The 16501-nt window shown below is 36.2% G+C and overlaps 1 protein-coding gene across 1 annotated transcript in view; it reads right to left on the minus strand.

Moving 5' to 3' along the window:
* The window catches only part of CFAP54 (cilia and flagella associated protein 54), a 278386-nt gene that overhangs the window by 143930 nt on the left and 117955 nt on the right, over positions 1-16501 (minus strand). Inside the window, exons 31-36 of the mRNA XM_036891466.2 lie at positions 11546-11657; positions 11103-11200; positions 6726-6956; positions 4471-4613; positions 3381-3562; positions 1641-1868 (exon numbers count right to left, since the gene is read on the minus strand). Coding sequence (XP_036747361.2) covers positions 1641-1868; positions 3381-3562; positions 4471-4613; positions 6726-6956; positions 11103-11200; positions 11546-11657 — 994 coding nt within the window. The remainder of the gene's footprint in view (positions 1-1640; positions 1869-3380; positions 3563-4470; positions 4614-6725; positions 6957-11102; positions 11201-11545; positions 11658-16501) is intronic.

The following is a 16501-nucleotide window of genomic DNA, read 5'->3' on the forward strand; positions in this document are numbered from 1 at the left end:
TTAATTTCCAGATATTTGGAGCTTTGCTCCCTAAATTGTATTAATCTGTTTACTACATAGTAGCCAAAGAACATGCTCTTTAAGACTTCAGTTCTTTAAGTTTTCTTATAATTTTTTCTTTAGTTCACCTTGGTGTAAACACCATGTGCATTTGTACTTCTAGCCCAAATGGATGTACTGCACTTCAATTCTGACACTAACTAACCAAAGTTAGAGTCACACTCCACAGGTTTAAGGACTCACGCCTCCACAAGACTGATCTTACTTCAGATGCCAGCCACAAGTCTTGGTCACTAGCACTTCAGACTTACTAACTATACATTCAGGGGCATCAGGTTCAATAATTGGCTAGATCTCACTGAAAACATTATACTTATGATTACAGTTTCATTATAAAGAATATAACTTAGGAATAGACAAATGAAAGAGGTGCATCTGGAAGGGTCCTGGATGAGAAGCTCCATGTCCTCCCCTAATGCAGTCAGGGCACAACACCCACCCAACCTATCAATGTGTTCATCAACCTCATCTCATTAAATGTCTTTCTTTAGTTCTCAGAATACTTCTTGATTTGAATGTTTTTTTATCTAATATTAATATAGCCTCACCAGCTTTTTTATCTGTACTGTTTTCATGGTATATCTCTTTTCACTGTTTTCAATATATTTCTTTATATTCAGAGTGATTCTCTTGTGGACAAGTATAGGTGTCTTTCTTATCTAGACAACCTCTGCCTTTTAATTGGGGTATTTAATCCACTTATATTTCATATAGTTATTGACATGATTAGGTTACATTTATTATTTTTTATTTGTTTTCTGTTTGTCCCCTATGGTTTTGTTCCTTTGTTCATTTTTTCCTGCCTTCTTTAGTTAATTGACTACTTCTTAGCTTTCCATTTAACTGAAATGGCTTTTTAGATGTACCTTTTTATTTAGTAGATACTCTAGAGATAATCAAATGCATCCTTAACTTACCACATTCCATTTAAAAAGTTAATATTGTACCACTTTACATTTATACAAAGAGTAAAAAACTTATGAAAGTTCAATTTTATTTATCCTCCCAGTCTTTTGTGTTATCCTGGTTGTCATATATTTCATATCTGAAAATGTTATAAACCCCATGACTCAATATGTTTATGTGTTTGCTAATTTTCCATATGTTTAAGCTATACTATGTTTACATTTTTTTCTACTTTATTTTCATGCTTGAACCCACAGTTTGGTAAATTTCAAATGACTGCAAATTCTACCAAATCTGGAATAATGGAACAGGGACAGATAAAGCAGTGAAATAAAGATCAACCAATAAGCTATATCATCTCTCTTGCAGTCTATTTCTTTCTCTGTCATAAAGATTGCTATCAGAGTTAAATGCATTAAAGTGAGTTTACATGAAAGCTGGAGCTCAGCAAATGTTGCTTTCTGTTCTCTTTAAGAAATTGAATTTTCAGGCTAAGATGTTTGTAATTACCATCAATCCAAGTTATGCATTGTGGACCAAATAATGAGAAGCAAATAAAATACAAACCAAATAAGAACTCAAGAAACACATTAATTTCTACTTATCCCAAGGTCCATGATACAAAAATATTTCTTAATTGAATACAATAGGAATAATTACCCAAATGACCTTACCTCAATGGAATTGACATCTTGTAGTTCTATTAACATGTCAATAAGTAATTCTGCTCCCAAATAGAATGGTAAAACCGAGATACACAGGAAACCATCCTGGCTAATAGGAAATGTTTTATAGAGATCCACTGCTTGTTTAAAAAGTATTTGTAGCTCCTGATTAAAGTTCCAAAGGGCCCGACAGCTGTTCTGAAGCAGAGTCCAATAGCCACCACGATGAGCAAGGACCTAAGACAAACACAACATTCAAAAGACCCCAAAGTTCCAAAAGTTAGAGATCTCTGAACAACCTCATCTTTCCACAAATACTATATATCAATAATAAAAATAGCTAACACAATTCTTATGTGCCACTTGTATGTGCTAGATACTGTAGCAAGACATTTATGTGCATATCTCAGTTAATTTTAATAATAACTTCAATAAAGAAAGTGTGCAATAGTATTCTACTCAATTTGCAAATGAGGAAATGGAGGCACGGAGCTACCTTGCCCAAGGTCATGATCTACTAAGCAGGGAGCTAGGATTTGTGCAACAGCAGTCTGACTCCAACACTCCCACTGTTCCAGGTACTGGGATTGTGGCAGTAAACAGGAAGCTCAGCCTGCTCTCATGCTGCTTCGGTTTATTAGGATAGACCAACACTAGGTAAGTAGACAAATAAAAATATAACTCAGGGGAATAGTAAGTAATAGAAGAAAGATTAATTAGAAATGGATTAGAACCTGTCAAGGGTGAGAGGACATGTCCTTTTAGACAGGGTGGTCAAAAAAGAAGTCCACTCTGAGGAGGTAATATGGAGCAGAATGCTGAATGTTGAGTTGAACAAGCCACGTGAAGGTGAGGGTAGAGGGAGGAGAGAGAGCATCTGAGGCTAAGGGAGCAGAAAGTGCAAAGGCTAGAAGGCTGAGCAAGAGGAGCTGAGTTCGGAGAGGTGAGCAGGACCCAGATCGTCTAGAGTCCAGAAGCTGGTGGGAAGGAGGGTCAGATGTAATGCTCATGGTCAAGGAGGATGACATGGGTTTACTTTACATTTTTTTTAAAGGCATTTTTTTAAAAATCACTCTCTCTGCTCAGAGAATATGAGAACTTAAATGTTCCCTTCTTGCCTAGAAAGGTTAGATTTCCTTTCACCTCTTGAGAGGTTTGAGGTGGATGCCCTTCATGCTATGAGAAAAAGGAAACTAATTTCTTTGTAGCTAATGATTCCAATTCTGAGTTTAATAATCTATCATGTAAAATTTAAGAAGATAAAGAGAAAAGTATTTGAGAGAAGACTGGGGGCCTATAGGAGAAGGAGATCAGGGGACAGGGTTTTCCTGTGGCCTAGAAAGATCTTCCCTTGTGCTAGAAGGAAGAAGGGGGTCTATGGTACCCCAAGAGGGAGCAAGACCACAGAGTGGAACCCCTGCTGTTCCCAAAGAAGCTCATGCTCCAAGTGTGGCAAGAAAACATTAGAGACTGTGCAGACAAGGACAAAGGCCATCTCAGCTCCAGGTGAGTGGACGCCTGATGGCTAAAGTTGCTCACCCCTCTCTGACAATTTGAGAATGCATAAGTCCTCAGTACCACTGCAGGCAAACCTCAAAAATGACTGACATGAAATCCAGCAAATTTAGTCTCAAAGATGAAACTAAAATCACAAATAGTAAGTAAATAAAAACAATATACCTTTCATGCCCAAATTTATGGGCTGAGATTGATGCCTACTACATTAACAAATAAGAAGGACCACCTTACCATTGCTCTCCTGCAATATAAAAAGATTTTCATAAAATGATCCAATAGACCCAAATTTGCTGCTCGATCCTTTTCTTTAGAACTAAGACCCAACTGAGAGTCTGAGTCATAAGCTGTTTGTGTCTTGGAAGCATTTTCATCATTCACTTTGGAACTAATAAATGTTGCAAATTCTTCAGCATCTGTAGTATAAAAATAAGGCATAACATTGCTGAAAACAGAGAGTTAGGTTCCAGAAAACACAGTAGGTGATAAGCATCAAATGAGTAATTCAGATAACTAATGCCACATAAATTTGGAGAAAGGACAGGATTATGGACACAATAAACCAGGGAAAGTTTCTAGAGAGGGAGATGCTTAGATTTTGTTTCAAAGGGTGGTCATGATTTAGTTACACAGGAAGACTACAGAAAAGAACATTCTAGGCAAAGGTAAAGACCAAAGGAACAATGCAGAGGCAGGAATATCATGGTTTTTTGAGGAAACTTAGACAAGATCCCACAGTTCCTTTATTTCTTCCCCAACAGGCCATTCCCAGGACATATACACTAGAAGGTGGGTAGCATCCCATGGAATTAGGTAGTGTAACAATCCTGCACTCATTTTCTTGTTGGGTGATATAAAAACAAAAAGTATTTCTCATTCCACAAACCTTATCTTACAACTCTGCATTAAATAATAAGTCTCAAGCAGAATATTACATTGCCAATTTCAAGGGAAGTAATAAGGAGCTAGTTAAAAAAAAAACCTCAAGAACCTATATATTATAATCTACATACAAAACTCAGACTCTATGTCTAGGGAATTTACTTTCAAACACTTCAATATGCATAGTATGACATGCAGGTACCAGTTAAAATTAATTATACTCTAGAAGGAATTAGAAAGCATGTCAAGTCTCTCAAACATGAATCAACACTCAAGGGGCAGTTAACCAGCATATGAAGTTTCCTGATCAGCAATAAGTTACATAGCACTTAAAATACCATTATTAAAAATTTACATAAGAGCAGGTGTAATAGCCTAAGATACTAGAAATTACTTTATGTTTGTGGAATGAGCACTATTTAAGATAGGTGATTTCTTTTACCTGATGGTAAGTTGTCCTTTCTTTTTTTAGCTGTAAGAAGGAAATCAAGCAACATTTTGTAGTTTTCTAGAGTCAATTTTCCTGTTGGTAATACTGTTCCTGAATTATATAGTGAGAACATATTAGGATCACATGATCTGAAACTGAAAGGGGAAAAAATCTCATTTAAAAAATATATAATCAAAATTGAATTAAAACTGCCAAATACAATCTATTTTAATTTTTAATATATTTGTGAGTTAGTACTCCCAGATTTTGGATCATAACATATGTTGGAACTTAACCAAAGCCAAACAATTTCCCATTAAGTTTTAAAATTATGCAATATAACATTGCTCTTAGGAATTTTAACACCAACATCTACTTTCCTGAAATGGCCCTTGAAAATGGGAATGGTAGACCTGCATTGATTCTATGAGTTCTGCAACAATAATACATGTCAATTTTAAAACAACCTGATTTAAACTCAACTCAATGAAGGTGCCTACTATATAGAGCAATGAATCCATAATCAATGTTATTTCTTTTTCAAAATAATGTCTAAGCAGTAAACAATCATAACTGGTCATTCATGATTGGAAGTTCAGAGAAGGTATCTCAAGTGTTCAGAAGACAGTAAGGAAGCCCATCTGATCAGAACCATTTTCCTTCTCATGCCTCATGAATGGGTCCCTTTGCCAAATGCTTTCCCTGTTAGTCAATCTAACTGCTTAAATGCAAGTCTGGTCTAGTCCATACAGGAAAGGGTTCTCTCTGGAGATATTTTTGTGAAAGTTCAGTCTAGTAATGATTTTAGCCAAAATTCTGGAGAAAGAGAAACTGGGACCAAGTTCATTGTGGATTTCAACCTGCCTATTTGATCAGTGGATTATTGAAATAAATACCCTCTTAATTCATATCCCTGTTATTAGTCCTTCCTTTCTCCAATTCACTTGACATGTTGCTGCCTGAAAATTTCTTATCATAGCCCTGCTCAAAAACCCTTAATGATCTCCCACTGTATGTAAACAGAAGTTCAGATTTAACAGACAGTTAAGAACCTCCACGATCTGGTAGTGACCTACTTTGCTAATTATTTCATACCACTCCCTTTCTATGCCCTAGGTTCTAGTCGGACCACCTGGGGTTGTCACCCTGTTTCCTACCTGGGTTCTGATTCATATTCTTCCACCTATCTGGGATGCCTTTTTCCTGATCTGCTCATTTCTACATCTTGCCTATCCATTGAGACCCAGGCCTAGTGGCCCCTTTCCATGAAATATTCCTTTTAGTCTTTGCCAAAGGAAAGTTTCCTTCCCAGAAGCAAAGAAGACTTTGTGTCCTTAACCTTCTACCATTATTTACAACTATTCATGAACATTTGTGACCTACCTACCAAGTGTTAGCTTGTATATCTTGCTCATCTTTGTATGCTCATTGCACCTTTTCAGTACCATGTATCTAATAAGTACTCAAGTATTTTTTAAATGAAAGACATTATACATCACTTTTGTAAAGGTTACACAGTATGCCATGATATTTATTTATCTACTATTTTTATCACCAATAACACTTTAGCCAAAAGACAATAAGAGCTCAAAGATGTTTTCTGAATTAATGCTAGAAAGTATATATCTTATGAGTGTGGGTAAAACTTCAATATTTCCAGAATCTCTCACCTGGCCTTAGTGTACCTCCATATCAATAGGTGTTTCCAGGGGGTGGAGAGAACTATTAATAGCTGGTTACAAGGAGGAGTGAGGGCCTATCTGGACCAGAGAGGTTGGGTGGGATCCCTTTTTTACAGCTGGATCGTGAGAGACACAGGTGAACAGAAGTGGATGATTGCTTGTAAGCAACAAATGGGTTTCTCCCATTTTATTTCTCCTTTTGACTGATTTCGGCTTCAGTGGTATTTTGCCCTGGGCTGGTAACTTATTTCCACCCCTCCCCCCGAGTTACAATGAGAAAATATGATCTTTGTTTACAGAGACGTAAAATATACCTCTAAATGAAATAGATATTTACTTAATGCCTACTAACATCTGCACTTATTGTACAATATTAATTTTCTCTTGGATTACACTCTCTCCTTTCACTGGAAGCTGTCTTAGGAAAGATTCTAAGACAAAATATTAAGTAATATACCAATGTACAAGACAGAAGCATTCTGAAAAACCTCTTTAAGTTATTATCAATATCGAAGCACTGAATACACAAATACAACCCATGTTCATGAGAGTAAAGAAATATTATTCATTGGTAATATACTATACCTGACCATCGTATGCGAAGTGCCAAATTTCATTTTCGTACATTCCCCTAGCTTTATAAAAAGTAGGTTGAAGTGTGCGCTTGCTAGACACAGGTTCATCTGAGCTTTCCAGGGCATCTCCTCAAGAAATATTTGATGGAACCTCTTCTTTTTAACATGATTTAATATTATAGGAGTCAAGTTATCCACCAGGAATTGAAATGCTAGTTTTCTAACATCCATTCTCTTATTTCTACCAAGGGAGAAAGAAACTTTGAAATTACACAAACTTTTAGATATTTAATAAAGAATATTTAATAAAGAATATCTGATTCCAATTTGTACAAAATACTTCAAGAAGTCACTTGACTGCCCTTATGCAAATGTTTCTGGCTTATTTATCATTTCCTTAATGGGGTAAAAATGTGAAACAGAGCAGTAAAGAAGGCACAGGGACAAAGACTGGGGACAAAAACATTACATACTGACTGAAATTATCTCTGATGTCTGTGTCCTAAGCTCAAACCAAACAGGGCACTTCTTTTCCATAACCAAAGGCCACTGAGATTAGAAAACTAAATTATAACATAATGTTCACATTTATCAACTAACTTCAATATTAAGCAAGAAAATCATTTCTCTGTATTGTTCCTCAAGGAAAACAACAATGGAACAAAATTTTTCTATGATTATTTGACTATAAAGGAAATAAAATATCAGTCAACTATAAATGAAATAACTTCATAAATCCATATTCATATGCTCTGAAGAAAACTAATATTTCATAATCAAGCTAATAGTTCAGATTTAAGTGTGACATATATTCAATTTGTTTAAAATTATTCCTATCAAAATCTCAAAGTAGACCAACTACTTTCAATAGTTGCATAGTTGTTTATATGGCATGACTTCATTTCTTCAAAGTAGCTCATCAATTTTTTTTTTTACTGTTGATAGTATTGCTGCTCCCTGGGTCAGTGCCAATCTACCTGATTTATATTAGAGAGGGAAATAAAAGATCTCAGCTGGTAAGGTAAAGTATCTTGTTCATTTTAATATATAACACGTCTGAATCTGAATCTACACCACACACACACACACACACACACACACACACACACACACACACACTGAAGAGAAGGAAGAAAAGAGAGGTGGAAGGAAGGTAGACAGACGTTGCTGCACCAGAGGAGTGGACATTTTGAAGAAGAAAGGAAGGAAACTACCTTTTGATGTGTAATGTGTACATTCTCATTCAGTACTAAACATTTTGTATTTTGTTGATTTCTTATAAATCCAAGGTGTTTTGAGCTTTTTGTTGTTGTTTGGTTGCCTTGGTGATGTATTACTTGGTTTCCAAACAATCAGAAATGTTTTAAATAACTCTATCTTGAAATTAAAAACTTAACTTCCAAAATAAAAATCAGTCTTGTTCCTGTGTGAAGAGGTCAAGTCTCCTCAAATGGCCAAGGGGAGTATGACAGGATTAACTGAGTCTTCCCTGCCCCTGAGGGTGAGATGGCTCAGGGGGATCAGCCAGAGGACAGCCTTCCTCCACATAACTTGTCTATGTAGTAACAAGTGCAGGTGGCCTGGAAGGGGGCTAACTGCCAGTCCACAGAGGTAGAGAATGGTTCATCTTCTCCCACCTGAGCAGTTTGTTAACATGTAGAGTACTCCACAAGCAGCTCTACATCTCTATAAGCACAGATGTGAGGGGTCCTGGCAAACAGAGAGGAAAGTCAATAAGGACAATGAGTATAAATGCTCAGTGATACGGAATCATAAGAGGAAGCAGACGTAAACCTGAATTAGGAAAATATTAAAGAATCTAGAAACTACCTTCTGTGCATTCTAGCTTGAGCAAATGAGTTAATATATTGACATTAATAGAAACAGGACTGTCACTATTAGGGGAAATGGTTGCAATTAGGGAAAGAGAAAAGACTGGAACATATCCTATGGTGTTGAATTGAAATTGGAAGGAGTAGTGTGACCTTATGATTTTAGATAGATAGATAGATCCATTAATGTGGACATGTATGTTTCCTAGCTCTGTCTGTTCAGAGGGTCTAAAAGCAAAGATACACCAGTAGCCCACAGAACTTGGATTCTAAATACCATTTTCCATTAAAAGGAATCAACTGATTTCAGGTCCAGGACAGGAAAAGTACAAAATGAACATTTGTTGTATTTAAGGAGCTCCAAAAAATGATGTGGACATGTCAAAAAGACAAAATTGCCAGCCTGAGAGGGCCCCTGCTAGCCAAATTTGGAACAATATGAGAATCAAAATAGATGTTAAGGTATTTGATAAAGAGTATCCGTAAAACAAACCTACCACAAACATCATTCTTAATGATAAAATGTTAAAAGCTTGAAAGCTTTTCCTCTAAAATGGGAATCAGACAAATATACACACTAACATCACTTCTTTTCAGCATTGAAATAGTGGGCTTAGCCAGAACAACTCACAGGTCCATAAAAATTTGATAATATCAAGTATTGGTGAAGATGTTGAATAATGAAAACCTGACACACCACTGATGAAAATTTAACAGCAACTTAGCACTATCTAGTAATGTTAAACATGTTCATATCTTGGGAACTACACTCCTGTGTATTCACCCCAGAAACTCTCATGCATGCATATGGAGATACATAACAGAATGAAGGGGATAAAGAGGTATAAATACCAAATTATAAAATAATTTAGTCACAGGGATTGAAATATAGTATAGGGAGTTCAGCTCATAATATTGTCATCTTTGTGTGGTGACAGATGATAACTACACATAGCATGGTGAGCATTTAATAATGTATACAATTGATGAATCACTAAGTTGTTCATCTGGAACCAACACTGTACATAAACTATATTTCAATTCAAAAAAATTATTATTAAAAAAAAGTCTACAAAGAAAGAATGACCATTGTAGTACTGTTTACAATAGTGAAAAACTGGAAACAATTTAAATGTCCATTTATAGGGGACTAAATAAACAAATTTTTATTTATTCATATAGTGTTATATTATACATGAGTGAGATGAATAACTAGACTTTTGTATAATCAACATGAAAGAAATCTCACAAACATAATATTGAGGAAAAAAAGCAAATTGGCAAAGCCAAGTGTGAAAAAGAATATCATACATTATTTAGGAATACATATATGTAAATATATGTATTTTTATATAAATATATAAATAACTAAAATAAAAGTCACTCATAAGCATGATAAATGCTAAATCTAGGGTAGTATTACTTCTGGAATAGAAAGTGATGGAAATGCATTCCAAGAGGAATGGATGGAAATGTTAACGGTGTTTGAAATGTTTCATATGTTAAGTGCATATTTGGTACATGTTCATTTGTTATATTATTTTTCTATATGCATCTAAAATATGTCTTAATTCAAGTAAAGAAAATGAAGGAATAGTCAGATAGTAGGCAAATGCAAACAAAAAGCGAGAGTGGTTCTATTAATACGTATTGCTATTAAGAGCAAAATCACTGAACAAGTGAACAAGGATATTATATAATGAATGGTAGTATGAAGGTAAGATATATAAAGAATGTATAAGAATTGAAAATGCATAGTCATAAAATAGAAGCTAAAATTTTTGCCATGATAGGTTTTATGGTTTAAGTTCTATGAACAAGAACATTAGGTCCTATGCAAACATAATTTACCAGTTGGTCTCCTGACCATCCTATCTGAACTAATGCTGCCAACACCTCCACCCCAGGCCAATTACTCTGTAGCATATTATTCTGCTCATTTATTTCATAAATTTATCAAAATTGTACACCCTCTTAGTACCAAATGATTCCCCTCACTTGTGGAGTACAACAAAGAAGCAAGACTGAAGGAACAAAACAGCAGCAGACTCACAGACTCCAAATAGGGACTAGTGGTTACCAAAGGGGAGAGGTGGGGGAAGGTGTGGAGGGAGGAAGGGAGAAGGGGACTGAGGGGTATTATGATTGGCATGCATGGTGTTGGGAGGGTCACAGGGAAGACAGGGTAGCACAGAGAAGACAAGTAGTGACTCTGTGGCATCTTACTATGCTGATGGACAGTGACTGCAATGGGTCATGGGGGAGACTTGATAATATGGGTGAATGTAGTAACCATGGTGTTTCTCATGTGAAACCTTCATAAGAGGGTGTATCAATAACACCTTAATTAAAATAAAATAAAATAAAAAATTGTACATTGTCTTGTTTGTTTGTTTACTTGTTTACTGTGTTCCTTCCATTAGTATGTAAGCTCCCTGATGGCAGTGATCTTAGCTGTCTAGACACCAATGTATCTCTAGGTCCCAAATAATGCCCAACACTTAGTAACCTACAAGGAAACATTTACTGAGATTAATTAATTAATCTATTAATACCTTTCATGTTGTGTCATTTCAGAAATAAGTGGATTTCTGGAAAAAAATTCTCTTAGAGTTTCCTTTCTTTTGTTTCTTTTTATTTCTGTTTCTGCAGTCTTAGTATGGGAGATAACAAAAGATAATAAGTTATAAATTAAAATTTAAACTCTGAACTAATACTTTAATCTACTCACACTCTAATATTTATCTCTAGATATTGAAATACAGTGGTTTCTTTATACTCCTCAACTAAAATTACTACCAATCCCTGTAGGCAAAAATTATTTTTATAAAAATATCCAGATGATAACTTAGGAATTAGAAGGTATTATATAATTATAAAATTATGTTTGTTGTTATTCCTGTTTCATTTATAATAAATTATAACATAGCCCATTATCCCTAGATACAAGAATCTCTTAATTTCATTAACTTAAAATTCAAAGCTCATATAAACTTACTCTTCCAGTCTCCATTACTGCAGCTTTGAACTTCACAGCTTTGGTCTCTTTTTTGCATAAATCATTTTCCTTATATTTAATTTTTCTTATTCCAAGTAGGGATTCATTTCTCCTAAAACAAAGAGATAGTTAAAAGGATCTGCAAGAACTTATAAAACTAACCCAGAGTGCTCACAAACACTGAGAAGTGACTGGTGGTTACCATGGGGAGGGGTTTTGGTGGAGGAGGGAGTGAAATAGGTGAAGGGGATAAGGAGGCACAAAATCGCAATCATAATATAAATTAGCCAAGGGAATGCAAGTACAGCACAGAGAATACAGTCAGTAGTTCTGTACTATCTTTCTGTGTTGACAGGTAGTAACTACCCTGGTTGGGGTGAGGATTTAATAATGTATATAACTGTTGAATCACTACATTGTATACTCAAAGCCAATATAATATTGTATATCAACTATACTTCAATAAAAAGTATACCAACAACAAAAAAGAATGAAATCTTGCGATTTGCAACAATATGGATGGACCTACAGTGTATTATGCTCAGTGAAATAAGTCACACAAAGACAAATGCACATCATTTCACCTATAGGTGGAATCTAAAATATTTAAAAATGAAAACCAAATGAACAATACCAAAAAAAACTAACCCAAAGTAGTAAGTCTTTAATAAATGTTGGCACTGAAATTATCCAAGAAGAATAGCCAAAAAACAGCTGTTTGTGTCCCTTACACAAATTAGACTGTGATATTCCTGGTTATGAAGGAATAGTTGGACTCTATTAAAAAGAATAAAATGTAAATCATACCATAAAATGTAATGATAGCTCACATATGATATAGGAGGAACAGAACGGGACTGAAAATAAAACAACATGAACGTGTCCCTTTAACTGAGAGGTAACCACATAAGTAACCTGAACGAGCTACCTTGCTTCTGACAGATTTCAGTCTCTTCAGGTCCATCATGTGCAAGCTCACAGTCAATATCACCTTCCCGATACCGACAGCAGCTAAGCATTTTAGATGACTATTAAACTTTCTCCCTTCCCCCCAGTTGCCTCCAAGAGTTGTTAGCCTTATTTTTTTAATCTGCCATGGACCCCAGTGGTAATACTGTAAATTCTCTCATTATCCTCCCTCAATTGATATATATCACCTATTTTCCCCCAAATTTATATGTTTCCTAAAATTTATATTTTCTTTTGGTTAGTACCTGCTGGGGGTAGCAAAACTGTGCTATCACATGATAAACGAGAACGAAAAACTTAAATTGAATACAATGTAGGGCCCCATCAATGCAAAACTAATGAAATGACTGGGTGAGTCTGGATAGCTAGTTCCTGGGATTGGGGTTCTGAATTCATCTCATTGGCGGTTAGCCTCTCACTTTAATTTTGATGAAGATGGTCCTGGGTTCTGAGATTGGCTGGGACTCCAGCCCAGCCTCAGCAACTCTAAGAATCCCTCAGTTCCTTGGCATTCATTTTGGCAAATGGTTTGTCTACATGAACTTGGAAGCAGGACCAGTAACCACTGGGGACTTGGAGATCCATCCCGTGCAATTTGTACCCTGAGATTGGTTACCTGCTGTTTTCCAACCAGCTGGGACTTTTCTCTTCCTCCTCCACCTTCCACCACTAGAATCCTTGGCCTGGTTGTTGTTATTCCAGAAAGAGATAGGAAAGGGAAGTGGTCATGCATGAGCATGGGCTATCTTCCCAGTATCAGCATCTCCTCTACACTCTGCAGAACTCTCACCCTCTAAATGAATTACATTCCTCCACTTCCTGACTTCAATGCTTCCTCCTAGCTCTGACTCCTCTTCATTTTGTTTCTGATATGTTATGAAAATTGTACTTTAAAATTTTTATGTAATCAATGTTTTCTGATTTTTGATGTCATGGGTTATTCATTGTTTTGGTTCCTTATATTAGTCCCTGGTTCTGAGTGGAAGTATTGAGTCCACACAGCTGTCAGTCCATTATTTCACAAACACTGTCATACTTTATCTGACAGAACAAATCTCTCCTTTTGCTCTTATTTATTTTTCAAATATTTTTCATTATTTTAAGCCCATTCTATGTAAACTAACCTGATTGGAATTGCATTAAACCAACAAATTAACTTGAAGATAATAGAAATCTTCATGATACTCCATCTGCCCATTGAGTAAGATACTCTATCAAGCCTTCTTTTTTTTTTAATCTCTTAGTAAAGATTTCTGGTCTTCTTTATATTAACCTAAATCCTCTCCCAATTCCTGATAAATTTTAATCCTAATCCAAAAAAATGGGATCATTTTTCCTTTATACTTTCTAGTTGATATAAGAAAGCTATTGATTTTATATCAAGCCATTCTGTGGAATTCTATTATTGGTTCTGACAGTTTTCAGGTAAGTAGCTTGTTAAGTTAAACAAAGTAATTATTTGCAAGTACCTAAATAATTTTATCTCTACTTCAGAGTACTTCACTGTGGCACTCATTTGACAAACATTCTTGAGACCCTATTACGTAATGATCACATAAATTCTAATCCGAATTTCTATTTCCTATTTTAATGCACTGGTAAGAACTTCCAGAACAATGTTAAATGATAGAATGAATAATAAATTTCCTTGCTTTAGAGCTTATTTTAACAGAGATATTCATCTAATCCTAATTTGCCAAAAATGGTTGTTGAAGTTCATTAAATTATTTTTTAGCATCTATTCATGGCTCTTTGATTACCAGTGATAGTTATATTTGGAGATTTCCTTCTATTTTATATTGAAAATAAAATCTACATTTTTCACTGTTGAACTTATTTTATTTTGGATTTTTGTTTCTATTACTACTAAGATTGATCCAAAATCATCTATTTTTTTATTTGCTTTTTATAAAGATGTATTCAGAGCTTGCTGTGATGAATTTACCAGGAAGCTTTATATGCATGTTCTGAAGTAGCTTTATGGAAAACAGAAATTATTTTTTCCTTTAAAATATGAAAGAACTAGCCTAAAAACAATCCGAACTATCCAAACATTTTTACTGCTTCAATCAAATCTCACAATTTCAATTTTACTAGATAATCATTATTTTCAATTAGACTTTCAAATTTGTTCATATTAAATTTTACATACTGTTATCTAATTTGTTTAACTGCTTCCAAATTTATGATTATTTTCTCTTTGGATTACTTGTATTTCATTTTTTCTTATTATGCTGGCCAGAGATTTACCTAATTTTACTTTCTTCAAAGAACTAGCTCTAGCAGTTATCAGTTGGACTATTGTTATAAAATTTTAGTTTTATTATACTGTAAAAGAATGTGGTCTTTACAAATTTTAGTCTGAGTGATCTATTGATCTCTGTTTTGCAGGTTAAATTTCACTTTTTTCTTAACTTGATGACAGCTTTAAATGGTGTTTGGTCTCAATTGGTTATATATATGAAATCGATTTTACTGATTATATTATGTGTATTTTTATGTCCCTTTTATTTTTGCCTTTAAGTAGCATGTTAAGCTCTCTCAAGATTATTATGTTTCTGTCAAGTTGACCTTGTCTTCTCAGAAATTATTTCCATATACTTTGACTTTTTCTTATGCAGAGCATGAAAGTTCATGAAATACCTGAATTGTAATTTATAAGCATTATTGGTAGAATCACCTAATTTGAATGTGAAAAGGTGGCATTAAAAAGTAATGGACTTTCTGTGAAAGAGATGGCAGAATAGGAAGGCAAGGCAGATACCTCCTCTCACACATACACCAAGGAAGCAGATAGAACAAATATAATTAACCCTGAAAATGACCAGAAGATTGCAGAACAGACCATCTCCACCTGGTGAAGAAGAGAAGACCACACAGAGAAGGGTAAAGTGGCAAGGCCATGATCTATCAGGACCCAAACCCTTCCCCAATCCCAGCTCATAAGCTGGAGGGAGAGGAACAGAGTGGAGAGGGGCTAAGCACTCAGGAACTCTGCAGATATGGCCCTGGAGATCTGCTCTGGGAATACAAGTCCACATTGCATTGCTCTTTGGTGATTAACAGGGCTGAACAGCAGGGAGAGTTGGAACTCTTGGAGGCTGAGACTCCTGCTGCTTATGGATGACAGGCACACTTGGTTGGTTCACTAAGTACTAATACAGAGGCCACAGTATGAAATATTTGCCAGCAGAGGGAGGGGTGCTGGAGAGGTGGGGGCTGGATGGAGCTCTCTCCCCAGGAGAAAGGGCAGGTGGACAATGCTTAACCAGCATTCCCTCAGCACAACTGGTCAGAAGCTCACAGGAGCCAGCCCCAAACACTCCACCTGCTTGATGGGAGCTCAGCTCAAAAGTGCTTCTCTATGTGCCTACCCACCCATCTGCCTGGCCTGCTGAGCACAGCAGTGATCAGACTTTGCTGCCTGGCAGGCAGAGGGAGGCTTTGCCAGCTTTCCCAGCCCTCCCTCAGCCCAACTGGGAGACACCTGCAGGAGCCAGCTCTAAACATTCCTTCCTCCTTACTGGCTGCCCAGACCCACACCCAAGCTCCCCTGCAAAACTGCCCCACCCACTCCTTCAGCCCAACAATTCTGCTATCACTGCAGGGCAGGCAGAGGGCAGCCCTGCCCTCAATGATCCCAGTAAGAGTGCTGCTGCACAGCTCACAAAGGGCCTGCTGAGGGAAGCTGCCAGCCACCATGGACTGAGACTAGCCAGTACTAGCAGATGGGCAGAGGGACAGCCCCACCCACAAGGATCTCAGCAGAACCACCACTGCATGGCCCACAAAGGGCATCTGCTGACAGACCAACCACAGTTGTCATGCAGGCAGAAAAGCAGCCCCACTCACAACCCACCAACAGCAACTGTGGCTCCAACACAAAGGAGAAACAGGCACAGGTAAGTAAGGAGTCCTGAACTTCTGGGCACCACAGGAAGCTTCCTTCATAAGCTATTACTCTCTAGACCAAGAGGCATAACATCT

Source organism: Manis pentadactyla, chromosome 10 (genome assembly GCF_030020395.1).
Source record: "Manis pentadactyla isolate mManPen7 chromosome 10, mManPen7.hap1, whole genome shotgun sequence".
Classification (NCBI taxonomy): Eukaryota; Metazoa; Chordata; class Mammalia; order Pholidota; family Manidae; genus Manis; species Manis pentadactyla.